The sequence below is a fragment of the Hoplias malabaricus genome, chromosome 15, assembly GCF_029633855.1.
Source record: "Hoplias malabaricus isolate fHopMal1 chromosome 15, fHopMal1.hap1, whole genome shotgun sequence".
NCBI lineage: Eukaryota > Metazoa > Chordata > Actinopteri > Characiformes > Erythrinidae > Hoplias > Hoplias malabaricus.
Window position 1 is genome coordinate 18,204,440 of NC_089814.1, and position 22,671 is coordinate 18,227,110.

The 22,671-nt window shown below is 40.0% G+C and overlaps 2 protein-coding genes across 4 annotated transcripts; one reads left to right on the forward strand and one right to left on the reverse strand.

Moving 5' to 3' along the window:
- The first annotated feature begins 1,313 nt into the window (after nt 1–1,313).
- On the forward strand, nt 1,314–12,884 carry pwwp2a (PWWP domain containing 2A). Of its 3 annotated transcripts, none has more exons than XM_066645437.1 (3): nt 1,314–3,116; nt 6,916–8,845; nt 12,240–12,884. In XM_066645437.1, the coding sequence occupies exons 1-2, from the start codon at nt 1,477–1,479 to the stop codon at nt 8,822–8,824; spliced, it is 3,549 nt and encodes a 1,182-aa protein (XP_066501534.1). In that variant the 5' UTR covers nt 1,314–1,476; the 3' UTR covers nt 8,825–8,845; nt 12,240–12,884. The 3 variants fall into 3 exon arrangements, with proteins under 3 accessions (XP_066501534.1, XP_066501535.1, XP_066501533.1); XM_066645438.1 differs by lacking the exon at nt 12,240–12,884 and adding an exon at nt 10,839–10,891; XM_066645436.1 differs by lacking the exon at nt 12,240–12,884 and having other exon boundaries at nt 6,916–10,930.
- Nucleotides 12,885–13,487: 603 nt separating this feature from the next.
- Nucleotides 13,488–20,550, reverse strand: ttc1 (tetratricopeptide repeat domain 1). The gene is made up of 8 exons (XM_066645439.1): nt 20,322–20,550; nt 19,563–20,129; nt 19,241–19,301; nt 18,850–18,962; nt 17,891–17,927; nt 17,203–17,351; nt 15,699–15,753; nt 13,488–14,461 (listed from the first exon to the last, which is right to left on the reverse strand). Exons 2-8 carry the CDS (start codon nt 20,103–20,105, stop codon nt 14,325–14,327), a joined length of 1,095 nt encoding a protein of 364 aa, XP_066501536.1. The 5' UTR covers nt 20,106–20,129; nt 20,322–20,550; the 3' UTR covers nt 13,488–14,324.
- Between the last annotated feature and the right edge of the window lie 2,121 nt (nt 20,551–22,671).

The window sequence follows — 22,671 nt, forward strand, 5'->3', positions numbered from 1 at the left end:
AATTTCACTTTTGGCCTGTAAGTCATTGACCCCTTTTCTTTATTACTTGTGTGACCCACATGCGTCTTTATACTGTGCACATGAATACACATGAAAAACACAAATCATTAAAATAGCATTATACAGCAAAATTGCTTAATGACTGTTTAACCAGTGTCCTTCAGTAACAATTCCCTCAGTGTAAATCAGTTTGATGAATGTAAACCATAGTGAAACATAAACTTTTACAATATTGTCCTTCACTGTGCCCCTCCAGGTTCAACAATAGAGGTGATGAAACTTTGCTGTTGAGATGAATCATGCACATACATTTCATTAGTTCATTTTTTAAACAGCAGAAAGATTTCTCAGTTTTCTAGAGACCTAATAGTGGAGAATGTTATAATGTTTAAATTGTCAATTACAGTGGTACAAAATGATGTAATATTCACTGTGACTCTCTTTTTTTGTGTATATAAGCACATAAAGGTATAGATTCAGTCTTTTATTGATTGTGATTTACTGGGCAACTCTATCCATGTAACGCAATTTCCTTTCTTCTTCATTTCTGGTCCTCACAATCTGAATTTCAGGAAGATTTTTTTAATTCTATTTACTCAATATTCTTTGTCATTTTGCATCTTGTAATAAAAGTGGTATGACTATCACATATGGTGAGAATACAGTGCCTGTCTGAGAGAGTGTGCAATTGTGAGGAATATTTAAAAGACAATTATCAGATATTGCAATTTAGTTTGTAATACATTAAAACTATATATTCATTTATAAAGGTATTACACTTCATTAAGGTCTTTTGCAAGAAAACTCCAAGAAGAGCACCAATTCACCAGATCATTCTGATCTCTCTCTCTCTCTTCTCTCTCTCTCTCTCTCTCTCACACACACACACACACACACACACACACACACTGGATTGGGCACAAGGCACATACATGTTTCTCTGTTTTAATTAGTATTAATATAATACAAAATATCATTGCCCATCTTTGTATCGTTACACGTTACTGTTTCAAGTATTTATTTGAGACTAGTTATACAGTTATTTATACCACAAAATTATAAATTTTTTTTATAATCTTTAGACTATTTAGTGTTGTGGTGTGTGTGTTTGTGTGTGTGTGTGTGTGTGTGTTTTGTATTATTTTGTAAAATTTTATTTTCTCTCCATGATGTGAAGTCCATTCCTCAGGTCTGAGCAAAACTGACCGTTTTCTGTCCATAGTCCTCATCACACAACTCAATATTGCCCCTTGTGGCGAGTCGCTAAAATCCAAAGTAAAGCAATATTGACAAAACAGGAGCCAATCACAGTTAGTGTTAACAAGGGATCTCGTTGAGTAGCAGTGTCTTAAGCCACTCAGCGAGGTTCTTCCGTCGGCTTGACCAATTGCGAGTGCGGGCAGTTTTAAATGGGTGGGTCTTTGTTTTATTAGTAAGAGGGCCAAGTAGTAGTAGTAGTTGCAAAGCGGAAAGAAAATGGCGGCCGTGGCTGCGGAGCCAGGAGCTGCTGCTGCTGCAGTGGCGGCATCATCAGCGGCGGGGGACGAATCTGAGTACGAGCCGCGACCCGTGCCCGTGGAGCACGCAGCCGCGCTGCAGGGCCAGCAGGCCCGGGACTTCGACCCAGAGACGGAGCTGTGCGGCGGGGCCGCGGATGTGGATGTGGTTGAGGTTGAGGAATGCAGGCGAATAGAAATGAGAAGGCCGGAGCTCCTAGGAGCGGGAAAAGAAGCTCCTCACGGACACGAAGTGTTGTGGAGCCTCGAGGAACCAACCCAGGAGCCTGGCCTCTCGGACTGTACGTGCACCGTGTCGGAAGAGCGACTGAAAGAGCCGCTCTCACCCAGCGTGTTGACTGAAAACGAGGTCAGTGTCCAAGAGTCGAGCCCCTGCCTTCTGTCCGGCTCCGCGCCTCTGCCCTCCGCGGTCTTCTTGCATACTCTTCCCGCTCGCCGTCCTCTCAACCTGGACACGGGGCTTTCTCAAGCCGAACCATTAGTCGAGTACTTAGTTGATCCGCAGTCAGACTCCATAGGTTTGATACAGCCGACTCGGGGGGCGAACTTGGAGCCTGAAGCCGCCAACGATGCTCCCGGTTCTGAATTCAAACCTCCGGAGGACGCCTTCCACGAAACGCCCTCGGACCGCCCGGAGTATCCGTTCACTTTAGATGAGACCTCGCTCGGACAGAGTGACTTTTCTAACGGCTCGAGTAACTCATCCGCAGAACTTCCACTAGAACCGGCGGAGGCTTTAGAGCAGTCCGTCATCTCGTCTGAGTCTCAGGACCCAGTTTTGAGTTTGAAAACAGACCTCAGCGAGCATGAGCCTGAGCTCGAACCCGAGACTGTGCTTGAGCCTGAGCTCCAACCCGAGACTGTGCTAGAGCCAGAGCTCCAACCCGAGACTGTGCTAGAGCCAGGGCTCCAACCCGAGACTGTGCTAGAGCCAGAGCTCCAACCCGAGACTGTGCTAGAGCCAGAGCTCCAACCCGAGACTGTGCTAGAGCCAGGGCTCCAACCCGAGACTGTGCTAGAGCCAGGGCTCCAACCCGAGTCTGTGCTAGAGCCAGGGCTCCAACCCGAGTCTGTGCTAGAGCCAGGGCTCCAACCCGAGTCTGTGCTAGAGCCAGAGCTCCAACCCGAGTCTGTGCTAGAGCCAGAGCTCCAACCCGAGTCTGTGCTAGAGCCAGAGCTCCAACCCGAGTCTGTGCTAGAGCCAGAGCTCCAACCCGAGTCTGTGCTAGAGCCAGAGCTCCAACCCGAGTCTGTGCTAGAGCCAGAGCTCCAACCCGAGTCTGTGCCAGAGCAAGAGCTCCAACCCGAGTCAGTGCTAGAGCCAGAGCTCCAACCCGAGACTGTGTTAGAGCCAGAGCCCGAACCTGAGAGGCATCTCGTACCTGAGACTGAGCTCGAAACTAAGCCTGAGCCTGGGCTGAAGTCTCAGGTGCCTGTTGCCCAGGGCGGGGAAAGACAGTCTGATAGCGCCGTTATGGGCCTCATCCCCGGCTCCGAGGTCCGAGTAACGCTGGATCACATAATCGAAGATGCACTTGTTGTGTCTTTTCGGTTAGGAGAGAAGATCTTCTCCGGAGTGCTCATGGACCTCTCCAAAAGGTAAACACACCTGCCATGCTGGCTGCAGCAAAGGGGATTGTTAGGTACTGACCCTTTTTATACATGGGGCAGAAAGGTTTGTATAACGTGATTACCTTTGAAAGGACAACACAGTCAGGTCATCAGAACATACATTGATATGCAGAGGTTTAGAATTCACCAGCCAAATGACATGTTTTCTTGTTTTCTGAATAAAACTCAGAGGACATACTTAAATATGGAATTTTTACTGCAAACATGCGTGTATATTATCTGTTTAACATATTGATTTCCCAATGTTCCTTACAAATTTGCTGTATTTTTGATGTAAACGTTGTTACATTCAGCACACACAGAGTAAAGCTTTTTGGAGGATGCTTACTTATCTTGTTAATAAAATCAGTAACACATGTCAGTTGACCAGGGACAAGCCTACCTTTTCATACAGAAGTAATGTGCCAGACAGTTATTTGTGGATGTGTTGTCATGCACAAGGACATGTTTGGTTATTACTCCTTGTGCAGGTTTATATACTAGTCATAAAGCGTTTTCTTTCATGGTCATTTCGCCAATATCTTATTTCAGTGAATACGACGTAACGTTAGTTTTACTGTTTTTAATATCGATGAACGTATATGACTTTTGATTAGTTGACCTCTAATATGACACGTTCATAAAGCACCCTGGGTGTATTCCACAAAAAAATCTGTTTATGTTTGGATTATCTAGTTTACTCCTAAATCCTGCTTTATGGAATACCCCTGGATTGATATGTGTTATGAATTGAGTCTAGCCACTCATTTGTACATCTATTATATGTAAATTAATTTGTTGTGTCACATCACAATCTGTAAATTCAAAACAGGCTGATTTTGCATTTGTGGAGTGTGTCGTTGTGTTTTGAAAATGTATCAGTGTTTTGAATGAAAGGCTTTTATTTCCAAAAGGCAAATAATTTGTTGTTTCATGACATGGACATTTTAGATTATTTGTGCAGTTTGGTGCAGTCAAGTCCTGGGCCTCTTTTTGTACTGTAGTTGTGTGTATGATGCAACTACTAAAAGTTCTCGTATATGGCTTAATCCTGCTGGGTTATTAACACCCAGCCTCCTCCTCTTAGATTTCTTCCAACACTTTCTCGCTTTAATCAACACCCCTCCACAACACTACAAATATCTTCACTCAGAGTCTACATTAAGGATCAAAAATAAGCATTTGCCTTACTGCAAAATATGAAAACACTATATTTAATTTTGTATAGAATTTCACATTAATAGTTAATATATTCATTACTTAAGTCAGAGAGCCATTTTGACATTAATATCTCATAAATAGTGGTATATGGCCTGTGATGGGATTAAAGGATTGTATTTCATGCCTAAAGTGTAATTTATGGAATAGCAATATCTAAAATATGTGTTACTGCCTTTGTCATCAAAAAGTTTTAATTGGAGGAAAAATTAACCTAAAAAAAGGGTCTTGTGATATACATTTTAAATTGATTTGGCCCTGTCAAAAGGCCTGAAAAAATCATGCACTATAAAATGTGACACCTGGCAATATGGAACACATACATGCCTGCATATTTTATAAATGAAATACTGCACTTTTGAGAGACTTTGTATATCAGTAAAACACAAATCCCTGTTATTTTCCATCTTGCAGCTGTGTTTCTGCTGTCTGTCAGAATATTGAACTTATTTTAGCTGCATTCTGTATTCCTGTGTATTACAGTGTCATCCTCAAAATGACATGTGACATGAATCCATAAAAAATCATGTCCTGGTATCCTAAAAGAGCATTAAGGGATTGTATCAGTAAACCTATCTGACATACCTTATTAAACTCTTCAGGGAGGTTTGTGGAAAACTCTGCTGTCGTCTTTAATCTAGCCTTAGAATTGTGGTGCAGTGTAGCCAAGCATCTATACAAGTCAGGCATAGTGTCTTTGTAATGCATTCATTCACCCATTGGTTTTGTGTGTATACTCATAGCAATATCTTCCATTAACTTGCCATATTAAGGCATGGTCAGATTGTGTAAACCCTTTCATGTTTTTGTGATTGGATCCTTTTACTGAAAAACATCCCTAAATGTATTTATAGGCACTTTATGCAATGTGCCTTCAGTAAACTCTGGAGCCATCTTTTAACATTATATATCAGCCTTTATTTTTGAGTGTTTTCGAATATTGGACCAACGTAAGATTGCAGTAGTGTTAACAAACATACATGTGCAGGGTGGAACTAGGATTAGGTATATGCCTGTCCTAGGTCTTAATAGACGTTTTGGCATGCATCCTTATGCTTATCCTTATTAAATTATACACTACACTTACGCTTCAATTACAGAAAATTTGTGATTTAATTTCCTAAATTGTGTCAGTGACGATCCCCTTAATCACTTTTATCACACGTTGAAGAAACCTTAACTATACTGTGCTGTTGATTACCTGAGGGTCTTGACAACAGCGTTGGCATTCTACTTATCTGCAGATACTGAGGATCTTAAATGGGCTAAAATCTGACTGCTATTCTGTAACAAAGTTATTACATTTTTATTACTGTTTTTAAATGTCATGGGTAGACTACACCTTTGTCTGTTTTACAGAAGTAGCAATCAGCACTATGCATGCTGTAACCAGACAGTAAACAAAGTCGAGTCACTCACAAAACCTTGCATTTGATCAGTAGTCAAAGATTCAGAAGCAAAATGCCAGTTAGGCATAAATATTAATACTTATTTATTTCTGTAAATAGCTTGGAAATAGTGAAGTTTTCTGTAGAGGTCTCTTTGCTGGGTAAAATAACTTAATGCTGTGTCATTATGGCATAATGTGGCTTTCATTCATACATTTGTGCCATTAGATGTACAGAAACACATGAAGTATAGCTATTTCGTGTGATCTTTTAAAACACATTTTAGGTTTTGTTTTGCTCACCTTTTTCACTCATTTTCTGTATGTGTCCAGGCTAATTGTACTAATTTGACATAATTATGGACAGATGAATCAGTATCCTGTTACAGTGCAAATATTATGATTACCAGAGTCATACATGCTAGTACTTTAAAAACAAACAAAAATAAAATAGAACTTTAAAGGCCTTTTTAAGATTTGTCATATTTTTGAAGTGATTGTTCAGCCATATTGTCCAGTTTATTGTTAGCCACAAAAAGCTCTAGGACAGTCTTCATTTGCGTTTTCTATGCAAGGAGATTTTTAGACTTCTTTAGGCTTAGAGGTCTGCATAAGCTTTGAGATCTCATCACCTCTTTTAAAGAGAAGTGGATGTTCAGATTCATGACACTAAAACATTGAACTTAAGCAGTTATGTATAATTCATGGGCATCTGATGCCTAAAGTATCAAGATCTCAAACTGTAGCTATATCATAGTTGAAATATGTTGCTGCAGTGGTTCGTTTCCCAAATCTCCCCAAAAATTAGGACTATTTCAAAATATTAGAACCTGAAGCAACGAATGTCTGATGTTACAGAATATTTGTTCTGTTTCACCCAGACAAATGTTCATTCCAGAAAATTCCAGCAGTCTTTTCTTGATTCATGATCTGAATGTTCTGGTCACTTTTGGCATTTTAGAGCTGTCAATTCATGGGAGTGTCTTTGACCTCTGTAAGTGCTGATTCACGCTATTTTCCTCAGGGTCTGTTAATGCAGTGATAAACAGTCTGTTGATGGTGCAGTATTAATAAATTATTTATGCAAATGATTTTGCATCTGGAAAATTCAGCAAATATTAAATAGATTTATAGGTCAGTGTGTGGTTTTGATTGTTTCGTTTTTCCATTCTCTTTTCCCAGGTTTGGACCCTATGGAATTCCAATAACTGTATTCCCCAAGAGAGAGTACAAGGACAAACCAGAAACTATGCAGCTTAAGACGGAGGCATTCCAGTCTGAGACTGAGAAGGGCATCACTCAAGGAACTCCTGATGCCCCTCCAAAGGAACCTACCCAAACCCCTTCAGTGCCCCAAGACAGCCCTAATCCTCAGCTCAGCCCATGGACCTCAAAACCACCCCCTTTGTTTCAGGAGGGGGCCCCTTACCCACCTCCGTTATTCATCAGGGACACCTACAACCAGACGTTACCTCAGCCTCTACCCCGGAAGATCAAACGGCCAAAGCGTAGGCTGTACAGAGAGGAGCCTACGTCTATAATGAATGCCATTAAACTTCGACCGAGGCAAGTGCTCTGTGATAAATGCAAAGGGGCTGTGGTACAAGGAGACAAGCGTGAGACACGGAGGGGCCCCATTTCAGACTGCCGTAATGACGATGCAAAGCGGCGGCGAAATGACAGCGCAGCTCCTGGGAAGCGACCTCGTAGTGAGGACAGAAGCCGCGCTGCTGATGGACACAAGCGGCAGGCTGCAGCTATACGGGTCAATTCCTCCTCTGCCTCTTCTGGTTTGGGACACAGCCAGGTTAAAGGGGCAGCTGCAGCAAACCGTGTGGTAAGAGGGGTTTCCACTGCAGCACCATCCTCAGCCAACAGCAGCTCCCGAGTGCAACTCAATGCCAAGAAAGTGCTGCAGAGCAAAAACGTTGACCACTCTAAAGCAAGAGAAGTGCTGAAGATGGCCAAAGCTCAGAGGAGGCAAAGGGAGACAGTCACCGCCACCAACAGCAGCAGTAGTAACACCAAGGCCATGACAAGGGCTGCTGCTCTCCAGGAAGCCCACCAGAAGGTCCACTTCACCAGACGACTACAACAGATCAGTGCAGGAGGACCAGGCATGGCGAACCCGCTGCCACCCAGGATGCGCATCAAGCCTCAAAGGTACCGTAACGAAGAAAACGATTCTTCCTCATGTAGGCCACCTTGCTTGGAGAAAGTGCCGGGAGGGGGACGTTTAACACTGCCTAAGGTAGCCGGAGCCCGCTGCACCTCCACCCGCTCCTCCTCCTCCTCCTCTTCTTGCTCAACAGGCCAGGCTGCTGCTGCCACAGAGCCCCAAGGGCCAGACAGAGTGCTTGAGCCCCCATTGAGCCAGCAGGCCCAACCTAAACCCCAACCACACCCACCTCCGGAGCACAGGGACCCCCAGCTCGAGCCAGAGGAACAGGAGGGGCGGGGGACGCGCGGGAGCAAGGCTGGTAACCTGGTGGTCTATATGACCCTCAATCCCAGCCAGCCCGATTCCTCTAGTACTTCGATGTGCAGTGTCGATAGTGCAGATGATTTAAAGTCATCAAACTCTGAGTGTAGCTCAACTGAAACTCTTGACTTTCCCCCTCCCGGTGATTTCCGCACGACCCCTGCCCCTGGCACATCTTCCTCTCTCGCCTCCACTTCTCCCTCTGCTCCCAAGGATGAAAAAAAGTGCAGTAAATCCCTCAAAGCCACAGTTTTTTCAAAAAATGTTTCAAAGTGCGTTGCCCTGGATGGCAGGACCATTTGCGTAGGAGACATTGTGTGGGCTAAAATTCTCGGCTTCCCTTGGTGGCCAGCCCGTATCCTAGCCATCACAGTGAGCCGCAAAGATAATGGGCTGTTAGTCAGACAGGAGGCCCGTGTCTCCTGGTTTGGGTCGCCTACCACTTCCTTCCTGGCAATTACTCAGCTTGCCCCTTTTCTAGAAAACTTTCAGTCTCGCTTCGACAAGAAGAGAAAGGGTCTGTATCGTAAAGCCATCACAGAGGCTGCCAAGGCAGCCAAACAGCTCACTCCTGAGGTTCGCGCCTTGCTAACTCAGTTTGAGACGTGAGACTGTGTGCCTTTTTGAAAGGTAGGCAAAACAGGCACCCACTCTTGCTCTGTAGCCCTTCCCAAAATACTCTACACTCCCGTTACTGTACCCAGCCACTTTGCAGAGAGAAGCTCAGAGAGTGACAGGACTCTTATTTATGTTCACGGAAGAGGCAGATATTAAGGGGAGGGGTGGGTGGGGTGGAAAAAGTGAATATTGTTGGAACTTGATTTTGCTGAATAATGCTAATGAAAGAAGTTGGTTTCTTGTGTGTGATTTGAGTGTCTTTTGAGCCCATATGCCACATCTAATCAACCATTTTTTGATATTTTCACGTAGATATAATACTGAAATTTTCCATGATTCCAGGATAAGCCTTATACCTCCAAAACCACTTTTTTTGTCACTGGCATTGGCTTATGTGATTATCTTCTTCATAGTTGTGTTTTACTTTTAATAAGAGAAACAGCTGTTTTATGGAGAAGGCGAATATTGGATCAGTTTATGCTGCCTCCTGGAAATAGAGTGGACAATGGTGGCCATTTTGGTTGCAGATGTTTAGTGTTCTTCATGACAAGTTAGAAGAACTCTGCTTGATCTCACCCAATCTTTCTTGAGGCATGCACCCAAATGAGCTGGACATGAAAGAGAAAATGTGAAAAAGGACTCTGGTGGGTACAAAGTCTCTTACTCAGGTAGATGGAGAGACTTGGTGCTCCTCTTTAAACATAATCGGATGCTGGATCTTGGTCCTGTGGTCTGAGCAGAGGAGCCGTGATATGGGTGTGGCTCTCGGCCAGCCGTGACTTTGCAGGCAGTTTAGCTGGGGTTATGACAGAGCCAAAGTCACCTCAAGTGCCAGGTAGAGTGAGCAGGGTCCTGTTCATTTCATAGTCGAGAGAACTGTAGACAGACCCTGCCAGCTGACTTGAGCCCCCTGATTCCCACCACTCACGGCTACAACATCTGTTCCTCTCACTCCTCATTTAACCACTCACCCACTGCACAGTTAGCCTCTTCTTTCCTCTGCTTTATCTAGCTGTCTCACTTTCTCTCCTACCCGTTTCTGTTTGTCCTCTTACTGTTTAAGAAATGTCTTGAATTACCTTAAATATTACCAGTCTCTCAGCTTACACCCATTTTGTTGTGTAGTGTTAAACAAATGGGATCACAGTTTTTATTTTATTTTTTTTGAGACCATTGTTTATTTATCCAAGCCATTCATATCTTTTGCTATGAAATGAGTACACTTTGTTGCAATAGAACATCAGAAATCCATTATTACAATGAGTTACATTGTACCAGGAAGGTAGACGACTACCCATATTGTCTTGTTTTAAATCAGAAAACTGAAGCACAAGACAGATGTTCTGTTAAATACATTTGTTCAACCATAATTATGAGTTAGAACTTGTTGTTGGATTACTAGTTCAATGATTTTTTTTTCTTTAATTATAAAAAGTGTTTGTCTCTCAGCTCTATTTCAAGCTGAGGAAAGTGTTTTAAATTTATTTGTTGTGCCTGAACTTTATTTTGTGTCATTTCACTTCTTGGATCATAGGGCTGAATATCTGGAAATACACATTTGTATATACAGTATTCAAAATGTATTTTACCAGATGAATTGGATGAGAAATCTTACTTCATGACTGAGAACAAAAGGTTTTAAGTTTGTGTGGCTCAAGTGAGCATTATGTCAAAAGAAAATGTGTAACCTCTCTGATCTGTAATCATCCTTTTTCCTTGAATTGCATAATAATTAACATTCTAAACTGTATACTTGCCTGAGAAGGGATATACTGTAAGGTAGCCTGGTCTTTCCCAAGTATAGCAATCACATTGGCAGAGATCAATGGCTTGAGGACGTTTTTTAAAAAACAAACAAACAAAAAAACACTTTGCTTGGTAGACCACACTGACTGACTGGACGTTTTGTCAAAAGCAGAGCAAAAATGCTATTTATTTTGGTGGTTGGCTTTGTTTCATTTCAACCTCTTTATTTTGTACTTTTATTATTTCTATCTGTTTGCAGGTCAGAGAATGCTGTTAAACCATTGAAAAAAAATTACAGTTGAAGAAATTGTGTACATGTTTTCTGATGTTTTAAGAGTATATAAATAAAATGTGAACTTCAAGAATTTTACCTAGTTGTCATTATTTTCGTACCTTCCCCTGCTTTAAGAGTTTGCTGATCATTAGCATAGGACTAACCAATGCGGTGAATTTCTGCGTTTTTCAAGCAGGATTTTTCCCTTATTAAATCCATGCTGTCGATCAAAATCTTGGCCAAATATGATGGTCTCCGTTCAGCTTTCCCAGGAACAAAACTGTACACTGCCTTAATAGAGTGGCTCTTGCTTTTGTGTGGAATTTGCGGTAACACAAATCTAAATTAAACAGAGATGTGCCTATTTTCTTGCCTGCAAACAGATATGTAAAGGTTAGCATAGGCTGAATTTATTTATGTTTAAACTATTCACTGATTCATGCTGCACAGATCTTGAGCTCTTTCATTCTAAGCATAAAATAGAAAGGATAAACATATTTAACTTGTTTGACATTTTAATGAAATGAGCTCACTTTGATATTTTTCTACGTCCAGAGGCAATTTGTTTGCCTACAGATGACATGATTTCATACTGCTTTATTTTTCATGTTGCTGTATTTTTTTTTAAGTAGGTATCATCAGTTCAAGCAGCTGTTTCCTGCTATTCTGACATTATCTGAAAGATGTATCACAAAAGAAAGGAGAGCAGACAAACATGGCAGGACATTACCTGCCTTTGGCGTATGCACAATTTTTGTTCCGTTTATAACCAAGGCTCTGTTGGGTAATTACACAAGAGCACTCTGGAAGTCTATATTCAAGAACAAATTCATGTAATGTCTAAATGATTTTGCCGTGATCCCTGTAGATACAAGTTTGGATGTCTGTAGTCATACTTACTTTCAGTCATGCTCTTTGCCTGAGGTAACAATCTTTGGGAAACCAGCAAAACAGATGTTCACTTGAGAAACAGGGTTATTTTTAGGTGCTGCAGTTCTCAGTGGTCCATATTACAAAGCAACTTGCTGGAAAGATGTTAAAGTCTGCCTTTGTTTCAACCTTAACTGTTAGCTGCTGAGTTGAACACCCGTTTCTTTGATAAAAGCAGGTCATTTTTCCTAAACTTAAGGCACTTATGCTTAAAATCTTTGAAGACCCTGGAACTGAGGATAGCATGATCCTTTTTTAAATTAACCATAGTTTATATGTTTGACAGAACGTTGTGTTTATGATTCTCATGTCCATGCTTCAAGTTTTGTCAGATATTGTATGAATTCCATGAATCGACTCCGATTAGATGCTGCAGTATGGTTCTAGAAACACTGCCACACACTACTTGTCTTTGAGGTAAAGGTCTGACCTGCCTTTCTGTTTACTCTCTTTCAGTGCTGCAACACTGAAGGGATGCTGATTGGTCTGTTGTCCCAGGATACTGCCATTGGTCAAGAGCCAGTAAGATGGGAGGAGCCATCCACAGAGGGAGAAAACAGGTGTAATGGAAATATTATTTTTATTTAAGAATATGTTTATATTTATAAATAATGAATCAAGGACTCCTATCCACATCTTGCCCTATCATTAATGCTGATCATTTTTCAGTTTTGTTTCCTATATTATTTGAGCATTCATGTTCCCAGCATGTTTGAGGAAGGAAACACCTGCAATACTGAAAGGCAAAGAGGAATTTTGACTATTATTAAATGTGACGTGAAGGCACTGGGTAATGCAAGGGTTTTAAGTGTGTTTCTGTCTGACTGAAATGAACATAAGAATGAAGAAATAAATTAAGAATTATGAAAAGGAATTCTATGTCAAATGCAATAAATGTTGCATGTGCTATGCTTCACAGTACCGTTACAACAAAGCATTGGGTATTACTCTGCACAAGTCATGAATAATACCACCAGTGTGTCTGCAGAACATAATTTGCGCTACTTTTGTATTGAGCAAAGAATTCTGAGCCTTACTGGAGGGGTACTTTGAAACCCCTTACATTGTCTAGATTGTCTAGGAGTACTGAAATATGCTGTTTAAGTAAAATAATCAAATCTGTGTACTGCAGAGGTACTTTCAAATTAAAAATAATCCACTTCATATTAGAAGCTATGACAGGATTTAAATTAATAGCAAATAAATGCAACAGTGTCTGGAGAGAGGAGTACATTTTGAGTAAACATACTCAAAATACTCTAAACTGAAATGAGTATGCTTTTTTTTTTTACCACTGCAGTGCTTTATGAAGTACTGAGCTTGGCTTTTTCACTCTGTGGCATGTTGCCAAGAGATATTCTCAAATTTTAAAGGTCCGTGTCATGACCAATGTTGGGCCATGAATCTAGTCTCCCCTCACATCCATATTTTTTTTTTTACTGTTGGTTTCTGTTTTTACAGACAGACAACAGCCTATGCCTACCCATCATACCTTTCTATGGCCTGAGCCAGCGTGTCAGTCTCTTCAGTTCCACTATATCAGAATTTTTGAGTTCTCAGCCTCATGTTCACATGAGTGTTCTTTAATGGCAGAGACTGACTGACCTGAACGCTGCAGAAAGGGAAAGCAGAGTGAGGGAATTCTGCAGATGCACAAACAAACAAAAAACCTGTGCTTCCCCGTCCACTTTTTTGTGTCTGGCTGGTGTACATATGCGTTTCAGTACAATCGGACAACTCTTGAATATGTACGAGAATGGTGGTTGTGGAAAATGTTTTGTTATTATATATGTATATCTCTATATGAAATGAAAAATAAACATCTGCTTTTTGCCTTGTACTAAGATCTGTACAGTTATTAATAAGCATGTTTCTTCATCCACTGCTCCATAAATGTTACACTAATTTTAAGAAAAGTAAAATATTACAAACAAAAGTTGGGACTGCAGGTAAAACACAATACAAATTAATACAATATTATAAGAATACAAAACAGAAAGCTATGATCTTGTAAAATCACTTTGACCTGTTTGCAAACATGAAAAACTACATAGATTTATATTTTTTGTTTATCTCAATAAACTTGTTTTTTGTAAACATTCCCATTCCTAAATTGATCATGTAAACTTTTTCCAAAACCCTGGGGCAAGGGAAATCCTTGAGTAGAAATACTGAAATCTTACACAGATCCTGTAATAATCTTGCTTGATATAAACTACATCCGAATCATTTAATCAGTGAAATGCAAAGTACATCATGAACAAGAATCAATTTGGAAAGGATTTTTCTTCATAATTTAATGTGTCAGAATCAATGAAAACAGACTGATGAAATCTGATGAAGTAACCCAAGCCAAGCACAAACATTCAATCCCAGTATTCACCTTCTAAATGAGAATGAAAACTCAGAAAATGACACAAGCCTTACCCCAGAGTGCTGCACTGCACTGATAATAAATACAGGGATGATACTCTTTCACATAATAGTCTGTTAGTCTTGTAGCTGTTTGATGATCTTTCTTGTAAATAGATCTCCCTATTGCTATCTGTTGTTGTTATTGGGATTCTGAACAAAGTTAATGGAGTAGGATCCTGTGTTGGTATCCTGGTTGACATGGAAGTTGGCTGTAGAGAGGCCAAACGGACGCAAAAACATGTTCCCCAAGTCTTTGAGTTTACCTGGAAGGGACAAAAAAAAAAACATTATGGCAATTAGTGCCTTTAGAGATGCTTTAAATAATAGGTTTGTGTAAAAAAAGCCATGGTTTCTCCTTTGTCTGAGAGAATTAACACAAGTCTGTCTTTCACTCGCACTCTCTCTCAAGCTCTGACTGCAATGAGATCAATATGTAGTGTTTAAACAGACACACCCCTGTCTGGTCTCTCACTGATATGCAGTAAAGTCTCAGGCTCTTCCACTCTGCTATCTCTCATTTAGTGACACTCCACACCTGGCCCCTCAGTGTGTGATTTACATCAGGAAAAGTGTTTAGCACACATTATTGTGGTTTTCAGTCACAGACGGACAGCACCCAAATTGTCTATCACAGAGTAACATGGGCATGTACATCAGCATTGGAGGACATATTTTTAGCCTCTCCTTCCCATGCCATTATTTAAAAGCATTCATTTTGAACAAGCACAATAATTTTAATAGCTAGCAATCAAGAAGTAGTTTTAATTATTAAGGACCAGAAATGCAACAGCTATAAACCTAATTAGAGTTGCTCAGACTAGTCATTGCTGTTATGGTCCAATAGTGCTGAAGTGGCTTTCTGATTATATTTTCTAACAACGTTAGCAAAAATGTTATTTGAATGGCTTAATTATAAAAATTGTCACTGTTGGGACAAAACATTCTGTCAACAAAAATATCTCTACAAAACAAAGGGAAAAACTCCTATTTTCCATGCAGCTTCATATTACAATGATTTTTTAAAATTTCTTTAAACAAAAAAAGAAGAGCCATGTTTTTGTTCTGACAATGACACAATGTAAGATTTTGAGAAGTGTGTTAATAAAGGACAATGCTCTAAAAATCCATTTTCCAAATTACAAACAATTACTCAAACTGTTCCCAACTATTTATATCTTGCACAAAAAGAGTCAGTGTTTGAAAGTGAGGACAGAGAGTTGCTTTGCTACATCCCTTAAACCTTCAGAGTGTTCTTTTCTTAAAAAAGCAGCACATATGGACATGCCGCTCTGTTCTGTTAGTGCGCTTGTGAGATTAGATTAGGTGAACAGTTCAGGCAGAACACAACAATCCAGAACAATGACTGAAAGCCATCCATTTTCATCACAAAATTCACTAGCCTTTTGTTCTAAAGACCAGTCCTCATGGCATAATTTTAGCCTTGCAAAAAGTTTATCAACACAAGAGATAATATACCAAAGAAAAAAAATGTGATCTTACTTAGCATCTCTTCTTTCAGTTTTTCATTTCGCTCCTCAATCTGCCGTGGTAGTCTCTGTAGGTAGAATTGCATGAGACAGAAAACAAGATAGCTCACTGTCACAGTTCATTGGTAATGCAGTCTGAAATATGGCCCATCAATGCTGCTGGATCTTTCAGTTAAAACTCCTTATATTTCAGTTAGTATTCATCTTTCAGTTAATACTCCTAATATTTTCATAAACCTTATTGTTTACTACAAAAACAGGTCAACACAACATATATAAATTTATTGGTATCTAGAACTGAATAAATGTATTAGGGAAGTAATTTTTTTTATATTTTAATATTTAGGGATCAACAGGGAAAAGATTTGCGCTGTTTTATTTTCATCAATTTGTGTATTGCAAAAAGTGTTTTTCATCCAATTTAGGTTTTAAATGTTTGCTATATAAAGGCTATAAATTTTTTTGTAACACCTGAGGCCATGAGCAAAGAAATATATTACTAACATAATTATTCCTTGCTCTTAGCAGAAAAACCCACTGTTGATTTTTTTAAAATTAACTATTTATTGTGATCATAAATGTTCATTAGAATGGCTAGATGGCTGCTGCCGCTCTGGGTGTGTCAAAGCTCCTAGTGTGTGCCAGTGTGTGTGTTCACTGCCACAGATATAATAAGTGCAGAGACACATTTTGTTGTACGATTTACAATGACAAATAACTGCACATTAAATTAAACATTAAATACATGTTTATAAACATAAAATGTAATACACACTAACACTAATTAATATGTACATAAAAAGTGTGTACTGAGAGAAAATTTTGGTTTACAGCACACACTCTGGACATTTCAATTCCAGTCTTTCACAGGGCAACACACACTCACATTCACACCCACGGACACTTTCACCAATCTACCTACCAATGTGTGTTTTTGGACTGCGAGAGGAAACCCACGTGGACACAGGGAGAACACACCAAACTCCTCACAGACAGTCACCTGGAGCGGGACTTGAACCCAAAACCTCCAGGTCCCTGGAGCCATGTGACTGAGACACTACCTGCTGCACCACCATGCCACCCTCAAAAACTTTCAGTTTGCCAAAATGCTTGCTTTAAGGAGAAATTAGTCATTTCTGAATCTGAATTTTCCTCAATGATTCTATTTCATGTTAAAAAAAGACACCAAGTGACTTGGATGTACACTCAATTAAACCTGTTTTAAACATGGCCTGCTTGATCGATCATAAACTGTTTTTTTTTTTAAGGAAAATAGAACATTCTAATTACGAGTTGCCCATTATAGAAAAATGTAAGAAAACATCACAAATTCCCATTCATAAAGATCAGTTGCTACTTCCTGGAGTTAAAAATGACTTTTTATAATAACAATAATAAATTAATCAAACACATATGTGCTTAATTAGTTAAAGTAAACACAATGGTTTTAATGAACAAATTATCTGTGCTGAGATAAACATGAATGAAAAACTTAATTTATGATAATCATTGCTCACCATGCATGCTTCCCTTGCTGCTGGGATGCTGGGGTCTTTCTCAAGAACAGTCTTATAGTCTTCAAGAGCTTCATCCAGCTTGTCTGTCTTCTCATATAGCTCAGCTCTCCGCAGAATGGCACGCACATAGTTTGGGTTCAGCTCTATAGCTGAAGAAAACACAAGCAACATATCGTCGTTGTACAATTAAAAATAGATTTATTCTAGTTTACTCCATCATTTGAACACAGCAGTGTCCATCATGATGAATCAACAAATAGAAATGCTTCAAAATTACTCATAATATAATCTTTTTTCATAATTTTTTTTAATGTATAGAGGCATGTAAACATTGGAGAACACCTATTAGCTCCATGTTTTTTAGGGTTCTAAAAGAAAATGCTTTTGCATCCTCCACAGAAAAGTGTTTTTTTTTCAGTATGTTAAACAACTTTTATGCAAATAAATAGGAATGTATAGTAGTAAAAAGAATTTTAGTGCAGAAAATTTTGTAAGAAAAACAGCTATAAATATTGCATGTGAGTGTATGTATCTCCCTGCGTGTTAAAATAATCTATTACAATGAACTGCTGAAATCTGAGAAAAATAGCAGTGATTACAAATGTCGCTTTGTAATTTCCACAGATATATTCTTGTTATACTTGGGTAGATATTGGCTTCATATTTCACAATTTACTCTAAATCTCACCTCTAGAACAGTCACTGATGGCTTCATCTTTCTTTTCCTAAAAGAAAAAAAAATACAAAAGCGAGGAATAAACAGCAAATAAAAAAAATTACTTGCATTACAATTACATTCGTAATTTGTTAATTTATAATTGGTTCTATAATTATTTCAGCATTTGTTATTATAATTATCAGCACAGACGATCACAAATATTTTAAGGCCTTTTACATATTTTCTAGTTTGAGTCTTTTAAGTATTCATAGTGCAAGCTCAAACCCAGCTGCTCACATAAAGCTCATATAGATAGATATTACATAATACAGTTATTTTAAATGAATCATGCCCACCTCACTGGGTCAAAAATGATGAGATATGTCAAACTAAAATTAGCTAAAACAAATAATATCATGAATCAAGATTAATGTAATCAATTGTCCTTTTAAAAAAAAAAACTAAAGACAAATTTTTTATCATTTTTTATAAATAATTGAATCAAATCAGGGCGGCACGGTGGCGCAGCAGGTAGTGTCGCAGTCACACAGCTCCAGGGACCTGGAGGTTGTGGGTTCGATTCCTGCTCCGGGTGTGTGAGGAGTTGGTGTGTTCTCCCCGTGTCCGCGTGGGTTTCCTCCGGGTGCTCCGGTTTCCTTCCACAGTCCAAAAACACACGTTGGTAGGTGGATTGGTGACTCAAAAGTGTCCGTAGGTGTGAGTGTGTGAGTGAATGTGTGTGTGTCTGTGTTGCCCTGTGAAGGACTGGCGCCCCTTCCAGGGTGTATTCCCGCCTTGCGCCCAATGATTCCAGGTAGGCTCTGGACCCACCGCGACCCTGAACTGGATAAGCGGTTACAGATAATGGATGAATGAATGAATGAATCAAATCAGGATGAGGGCCCAAGTTTACAGTGCTAGGAGGAAAGTATAGAAATTGAATTCTCTTTTTGAGCTTTCCATGATATATTTTAAAGATGAAGTTTTACCAGGTGTAGACGTGCTGCTGCTCGGTTGGAGAAAAGAATGGATCTCTCTTTGCTGTAAAACACGGGACAGACTTTCAGGGCAGCAGTGTAAGATTCCTCTGCCTCTGCATGGTCTGTGAAAACAAAAACATAATTCATAAATATATAAAACAATATAAGAATTCAAATAAATGTCAGAATGTCAGGCAAAGAACAAATGCAGAGTTTATGATGTTTAGTAGTTGGAAGTAGGTGGGTGAGTATGGTTTATTGTATGACCATAATAAATGCAGTGTTAAAAAAAATCTGTATCTTACACCTGTGTAGAAAAAAAGACTGACAACACTTCAATAAACTAAATATCGTTTCCTGTTGAAAAAAAAAAACAGAATGACAAGCAATGCTCTTTTACCTCCATTCTTGAATTGGCCATTGCCTTTCTCCTTCATTGCCATACTCTCCACTCTTCTGCTCTATGAAGAGAACAAATGTGGAATAAAGAAAATAAAGGAAGTATTTAAGAAAATGTAGGTAGGTGTGGACTAGCAGCTCTGGATCATGTGTCACAGCAGTAGGTTAATACATTTAGAACCTTGCAATAAAATTACATTGGTTCAAACGTGGCCTTGCTAGCAAAATGACTATTTCTTGCAGAGTCAAAAACTTAATTTAAGAGTTGGCATTTACATCTGTGCATAATGTAATCAAGGAAGGTAAAAAAACATGGTGATTACCTCTTTCTCTTCCTCCGTCAGGTCTTTTTCCACTTCTCGCAGGTAATCCTCATCAAATTCTGGTTTCTGTACAGGTTCCTCCTTGAATTCTGAATCAGAGTCTGTCCTCTTTTCATCCTCATCAATGATCTCCTCCCATTTCTCTTGTTCTTCACGCAATCCATCATCCAGCACAGCTGCTGCCTGTAGTGACTCATGTCTACTTTCAGCAGAACTGGCTTCGCATGATTCAGAACCTTCTACTGATCCCTTTTCTGTTTCTGTGTCAGTGTCAACTGGACCTTCAGGAGCATCTGTCTCCAAGTCATTGAGCTGTCCCTCACCTTCGCCCTGATCAGAAGTGGCAGTGTGTGTCGTAACAGTGTGGTTCATGGTCGTGATTCCAGCTGGTGATGTTTTCTCTGCATTGAAGGTCTCCTCACAATCAAAGAATTGTTCCTCATCATGTGCTATAGTGTTCTGGCCATCTGAACTTCTTTCCAAGTCTGACACCTTCAAAGAGTCAGTCATGGCACTCAGGAGTGCCTCAGACTCACCCTCCATTTCTCCTGCTGCTGCTACGTCTGCCTGAGTCAACATTTAAAGCAAGACAACACCAATGTAAATATCAAGCTAACCTTCGGATGGGTAGAATTTGAAGTGACAGATATTCATAAAAATGTGCAATCTCAAACCCCTCAAAACCCTGGTAAAGCTGTATGTTTGAGATGTTCTCCACTCCAAGTCGTATGTTACAGTAACCGACTACAGTAAAGTTACCTGTGTCCTGCTGTTCGCGCTGTCTGTTGACACCCTCAGTCTGACTGTAACAGCTTCAGTAAGCACTTCCTTTGTTGATCATACCTCAGTGGTTAAAAATAAGAGTTTAAGACGCTGTTTCTGTAAAACGCTGCCTCAGCAAACAACGAAGACATTGAAAAACACTAAAAACTCTCCGGGTTGCACCTTCTAGAACCGACGGAAGCTTCTCCTTGCTGAATGTCGCCTCCGGATGACGTGGACAACTGGAGGATCATGGGATATGAAGTCCAATATTAAAAATAAGATGAAGGGTTTTTAAATTGTTTTATTAATAAAAATCTATTTCATATCTGACATTTGACATCTGGCATAATTAACATCTGTAATACTAACTTATAATAATAAAATTAAATATAATATAACATAATATTCATTCTTCGTTTCCCGCTCCGGGTGACTGTCTGTGAGGAGTTGGTGTGTTATCCCCGTGTCCGCGTGGGTTTCCTCCGGGTGCTCCGGTTTCCTCCCACAGTCCAAAAACACACGTTGCAGGTGGATTGGCGACTCGAAAGTGTCCGTAGGTGTGAGTGAATGTGTGTGTGTCTGTGTTGCCCTGTGAAGGACTGGCGTCCCCTCCAGGGTGTATTCCTGCCTTGCGCCCGATGATTCCAGGTAGGCTCTGGACCCCCCGCGACCCTAAATTGGATAAGCGGTTACAGATAATGGATGGATGGATGGATGGATAATATTCATTCGGGCGGCACGGTGGCACAGCAGGTAGTGTTTCAGTCACACTGCTCCAGGGGCCTAGAGGTTGTGGGTTCGATTCCTGCTCTGGGTTTCCTCCGGGTGCTCCGGTTTCCTCCCACAATCCAAAAACACACGTTGGTAGGTGGATTGGTGACTCAAAAGTGTGTGTGTGTGTGTTGCCCTGTGAAGGACTGGCTCCCCCTCCAGGGTCTATTCCTGCCTTGCACCCAATGATTCCAGGTAGGCTCTGGACCCACCTTGAACTGTTATTAAAATATTATTCATTCATTATCTGCAACCACTTATCCAGGTCAGGGTGGGTCTGGAGCCTACCCCAATTCACTGGACACAAGGTGGGAACACACCCTAGAGGGGGCGCCAGTCCTTCATAGGGCAACGCACACTCACACTTCTTTTTCGCCAATCCATGTACCAACGTGCGTTTTTGGACCATGGGAGGAAACCGACATGGACAAAGGGAGAACACACCGAACTCCTCACAGACAGTCACCCAAAGCAGGACTCGAACCCACAACCCCAGGCCCCTGGAGCTGTCTGACTGCTGCACCACTGTGCCGCCCTAATATAACATAATATATTATACTATAATATAATAATATATTATATAATAAATTACAAATATCAAGTTAAATATAGAACAGACATCTTCTTTTTATTTTTGTGTACTTCTTCCATTGTTTAAGTTATATTTAGTATTATTGTTATGTGTGGTTATTTAATCTATTTATTCACTCTCTGAGCAAAAGGTTTATCTCTATATCATTAGCTTTTCATTTATTTATTTTTTTACGTAGTTTAAACAATTCAGCTGCAAAATACTGCACATTTGATGGAATCAAGGTCACTTTGCTCAATAATATGAAAATACTGTAGCAGTAACAAAGTATACACAGTGTTACTGATCCAAAGCACCATATAGTGCCCTAATGGAGCATTTTGTTAAATATGAGTGAGTTACAAATCCATAAGTTGCTTCATATTTAAAAATAAAACACACAATCAATATATGAGAGGAAAATTAACAGATAACTTAAACAGAGGAAAAGGTATAAGAAATGTTGAGCTCTGAAACAGATATTATAGTATCCAGTGAGGCATGTGTATGAGGAAGACAGCACTCCTGTGGTTAGCCATAGGGTCCTGAAGCTTTCTCTGCACTCTCAGTGGAGCCTGCCATGTTGAGGAGGGCATGATGTGATGTGCTGACGTTCACACTTTGTGTTTTGTGCTTACCTCATCTCTTTACCATCTGGAAGATTGCTGCATATACCATACGCAGAAATAAATTTTGGAGATTATGTATAAAAATTCTGACTGATTATTAGGTGAGATTTTGTTATTAAAGTTTAAAGGAATACATAAATACATATGGTGGTATCACTACTACTACTGCTGCTGCTACTACTAATTCTTTTGGTAGTAGTAGTAGCAGCAGTAGTATTACAGTCTGGAGAAACTGCACATAAACTCATATGAACCATGCCAAATGCCAAATATCCACTAGAGGGGTATGAACTTCTATGCTTTGGACTGTGGAGCTGGAATTGCATTCTCTGGAGTGATAGTGCTCCATCCAAATCCATAGGTAGTTGGAGAT

Bases quoted from the DNA above. Each gene is read 5' to 3' on its own strand.
- pwwp2a (XM_066645437.1), top strand. From the start codon at position 1,477: ATGGCGGCCGTGGCTGCGGAGCCAGGAGCTGCTGCTGCTGCAGTGGCG. The intron at 3,117-6,915 runs GTAAACACACCT...CTCTTTTCCCAG, and splicing joins CTCATGGACCTCTCCAAAAG to GTTTGGACCCTATGGAATTC.
- ttc1 (XM_066645439.1), bottom strand. From the start codon at position 20,105: ATGGAGGGTGAGTCTGAGGCACTCCTGAGTGCCATGACTGACTCTTTG. The intron at 19,302-19,562 runs GTAATCACCATG...TTCTCTTCATAG, and splicing joins TGACGGAGGAAGAGAAAGAG to AGCAGAAGAGTGGAGAGTAT. The intron at 15,754-17,202 runs GTGAGCAATGAT...TTCTACCTACAG, and splicing joins CAGCAAGGGAAGCATGCATG to AGACTACCACGGCAGATTGA.